This window comes from Lathyrus oleraceus, chromosome 2 (assembly GCF_024323335.1).
Source record: "Lathyrus oleraceus cultivar Zhongwan6 chromosome 2, CAAS_Psat_ZW6_1.0, whole genome shotgun sequence".
NCBI classification, from domain to species: domain Eukaryota; kingdom Viridiplantae; phylum Streptophyta; class Magnoliopsida; order Fabales; family Fabaceae; genus Lathyrus; species Lathyrus oleraceus.
This window is the reverse complement of record NC_066580.1, coordinates 9098763-9103242: the sequence shown is the minus strand read 5'-3', so window position 1 is coordinate 9103242 and position 4480 is coordinate 9098763. Positions and strand designations below refer to the sequence as shown.

The following is a 4480-nucleotide window of genomic DNA, read 5'->3' as shown; positions in this document are numbered from 1 at the left end:
GCGGAAGAAGGTTGTCAATGCAAGTTACGCATTATCAAAATCTTCTTTCAAACACTATCGTAAAGAAATAAGATTGTCAAACACATATGCAGTACGGTGGATCGATAGTATTCCATTGGAGAAGTGGACTAGGGCATATGACAACGGTCAATGTTGGGGCCACATGACAACAAATCTTGTGGAATCAATGAACTCTGTCTTTAAAGGCATCTGAAACCTACCTATAACTGCTTTGGTGCAGGCAACATATTTCAGGCTAGGGGCGCTGTTTGAGACCAGACGTTCCAAATTGAGTTCAGTGTTGCAATCTAGGCAGTTGTTCAATGATGCTTCAATGAAATTCATTGGACACGAAGTTGCCAAAGCAAACACACACGTGGTCACGGTTTTTGACGGTACTAATGGTTGGTACAGTGTTGTTGAATTCATGGATCACAATAAAGGCATGCCGATGGGACAATACAAAGTGGAACTAGATAGAGGTTGGTGCGACTACGGAAGTTCCAAGCCTTTCATACGCCCTGCTCCTATGTCATTGCGGCAGGTTCAAATGTTTGAAGGGATCCATCCTACTTACTATCTGACCTTTACAAAGTCATAAGCCTATCCAATATTTACAAAATTAGTTTTTCAATAATTGCAAAAGAGGATTACTGGCATGAATATCAAGGGGACATTGTCTGGCACAATGAAGTTATGCGAAGAAAGAAAAAGGGTCGCTAAAACAGCACCCGTAGATGAACAAAATAGTTCAATTATGTAGTCATGCCGTCACCCAGATCACAATCGTACTAACTGTCCTAGTGTTGGAACGAGCTCCATAAGATAATTTTAAATGTACCTCTTTTGCAATATATAAAAAAATTTGTTTACATATGATAACTGTGTGAGGAAATACCATCACAAACAAATACAACACATTCAACACACAAGTAACACATAAACAACAACACAAACAACTACAATAACTAAAATACTATTACTATAACTAAGTGATTACAACCATCAAAACAATTTTGAACATATTATGCATCATCTTGCGAACGTCTCTGTCGGTCTTAATATCCACTCATTCACGCACTTCTCTATTTTGGTTGAACGTGGACTCAAGCCATTGAATCCTTCTAATCCTTTCACCATCCGCAATTTCCCCTTCTAACCATCGGTCCAACGTTCGATTAAGACTTTCTAACGAATCTATATTCCAAAGTCGAATCTTTATCGGAGGTGCGATGGTGGAAAAGATTAAATCGACATTTCTCTTGTGAATGTGAAAAGAAATGGTTAAAAATAAAAAAAAAGGAAGAAGATTGAAGTAGGGTGAAAGAAAATATGCTTGGAGGGTAAAAATTATGTGAAAAAATATGGGAGATGGACGAGACATTTATAGATGAAGTTGTCAATGCATGCGCCAAAGGACTAGGCGCCACATGCGCCACAAATTATAAGCACATGCATGCGCTAGGAGCATGGGCGCGTGACACATGCATACGCCTATAACCTGCGCCTCCATGCAATGCTTTGAAAGCATGCACCAATGTTGTTGGCGTCTGCTCTTCATGTTAAATGGATGCGCCAGTTGATCTAGCGCATCTGTTTAAAAAGGAGGTTATCCCATTTTTTTTTGAAAAATTGATTATTTCCAAAATTAATTAAAAAAATATGATTATTTAAAAAAAATCGAACATGGATGATGTGGTGAGGAATGTTTTTTTATTTACCCAATTCATAATAAAATTAATAAATATTAATATTCTTAATAAGCCCATCATATAACTCTAAAATATATAATATTAACCGCTAATCAATTAAATATTAATAACTATATAAAAAGTTACTAAAATATAACAATTATACAAATACAAAAATTAATCATGATATTAATAAGAGATTAATTACTATACACGATCCGTATAAAAAAATTATGTAAAATTCTTTTATGCTGTCGATATATTTCAATTAAATTCTATTAATAATTTATAGAATATTAATAAGTATATAAAAAATTACCAAAATATAATAAATCTATAACTATATATATAAAAGAAAACTTGATTATGATATAACTTATTTTTCTATCAAAATTTGTCCCATTTGTCATCAATATGATGCCGTCTTCATCTTCTTCTTCTTCCAACACACCGAATCTCATGAACATTCAACCCAATATCGAACCCGGTTCTGTTCCACCAGGGTTCATTTCCACGAACCCTAACAACAACTTGAAAGACAAGACGATTCAAGATCTCGTTTTCATATTGCGCGGAACGTGTCGATTTGAAACTTTTGATCGAATTGAAGGTGTTTTGGTGAGTAGCGATTCGACGGTTGCAACAGAAAGTTGACTTGGAGAGACTCTCGAGGATTCAGGGTGAGGTAGAATTGAAGGTCTTTTAGTGGTTATGTTATCCACTTCGAAGAAACCAAATTCTCATTTTAGCAACACTGGAAACATTTGACAATCAAGTAGAATAGATTTTCTCATTGTACAACATTTACAACATAATGCACACAACACTTATATAACTCAGAAATATAGAATACGTAAAATAGTGCAACAACATCTTCACATAGGATTGTAGCAAGAAACAGGAACTAGTATCAGATCATTTTTCCTTCTCGACGAGGAGCTCAAAGCTTCGGTCATTTCTAGATTTTCCAACGTCAATCCACTAGGAAGTTCCCAATTAAAATGGTAAACAAGTTCTGCAAGAGCGAGTTCGATACTCGACACACCAAACAAAATCCCCGGACAGATTCTCCTTCCCGCACCGAACGGTATATATTCCATATTGGAACCTTTATAATCAATTGCACAATCCAAAAACCTCTCTGGAATAAACCTCTCCGCTTCACTCCAATACTCAGGATCTCTTCCAATCGCCCATGCATTTACGATAACTTTGTTTCCTGCATGTATGGTGTATCCATTAATCTCGCAAGTTTCTCTGCACTCTCTTGGGAGAAGAAGAGGGAAAGGAGGGTGCAATCTCAGTGTCTCTTTGATGATTGCTTTTAGATATTTCAGTTCTTGAAGAGATGTTTCATCAATGTATCCTTTGCTGCCAAAATGCTGTCTTACTTCTTGTTGAGCTTTGATCATCACTGTTGGATTTTTCAGCATTTCTGAAATGGCCCATTCTATGATTGCAGATGATGTATCACTTCCAGCAACAAACATGTCCTACACCATGATAATGAAAAAAAAAATAGTATTTAATATAAACTATAAGAAAACATATAATTCATACAACTTACCAAAATAACAGCTTTGATGTTATCGATTGTTAAAGGACACTCAAGAGCCTCATCATGATCTTTAATCCTAAGAAGAACAGAAAGAAACCCCTCTACTGTCTCTCCTTCATCATAACTCTTTTTCACAGCCTCTTTGATGATATTTTCAATAATATTATCAAATTTTTTATGCAACTCCTCCAACTTAGGCTTCATTCCACTAATCACATGCAACCACTTTTGAGAAGGAAACAAATCAATCACAATAAAACCTTCCGCAAGTTTCACAAGTTTCTTAATCAACAAAAGAAACTCTTGTTGATCTTTACATATTTTACCAAAAGCAGCTCTTGAAGTTATTGCACTTGTCATGCATGTAACTTTTTCACTTACGTTAATGCATGATCCAATGTTATTAGAAATATGTTTTATTAAACCAGATACTTCTTGTTCTCTAATGGATTGAAACGATCTCACACGTTTTGTACAAAGAAGCTCTTGTGAACATAGTCTTCTTAGTTGTTTCCAATAGCTTCCGTACGGTGCCGTCGCGATGTCGGTGGAACCGTAACACATGATGTCTGCTCCTATTTGATGTGGTCTTTGAGCAAAGATTGAGTCATAGGTTTTGAGAATCTCTTTGGCGAATTTTGGTGAAGATATTACTATGGTTGATACTTCGCCTAGTTTAAGGTGCATGATAGGGCCATGGATTTTGGAGAGATGTTTCAAACGGTGATGAGGTAGAGAGCCAATAAGGTGGTGGATGCTTCCTAGGATTGGAAGGTTCCATGGACCAGGTGGTAGGTTTTTTTGTGCCTTGTTTGTGACCTTTGATATTTTTTTTCTTGCTTTTAGAATTTGTATGAGAAAGAGAATGAAACTTGTTGAAAACAAAAGGAAGGGTAAGAATTCCATGAAGAAAATGTATATAGAAAGAGAAAGCAAATGGTGATATGCATGAGATTCATTGCTGGCTATATATCTATAGATATTAAGGAAGAAAACAAAAGGATGAATGCATAATACAAAGATAATATATTATTATATAGAGAGTATATACCTTGTACATTTGAAAAGAGAAGGAAGATATTGAAACTAAGTCAAACTTATTCACTAGAAATTGTGCCAAAGCTGGTTTCATATATAGTTATAAAATATTTTAATACAATATCGAATGAAACATTTAGATATCCATGTGGAAAGGTTTAACATTATCAATATATTAATATCTTATGCAAGA

The 4480-nt window shown here is 35.2% G+C and overlaps 1 protein-coding gene across 1 annotated transcript; it reads right to left on the bottom strand.

Annotated features, from left to right (window-relative positions):
* Positions 1–2566: 2566 nt before the first annotated feature.
* LOC127121619 (desmethyl-deoxy-podophyllotoxin synthase) lies at positions 2567–4155 on the bottom strand. The gene is made up of 2 exons (XM_051052077.1): positions 3259–4155; positions 2567–3184 (listed from the first exon to the last, which is right to left on the bottom strand). Exons 1-2 carry the CDS (start codon positions 4153–4155, stop codon positions 2567–2569), a joined length of 1515 nt encoding a protein of 504 aa, XP_050908034.1.
* Positions 4156–4480: the final 325 nt, after the last annotated feature.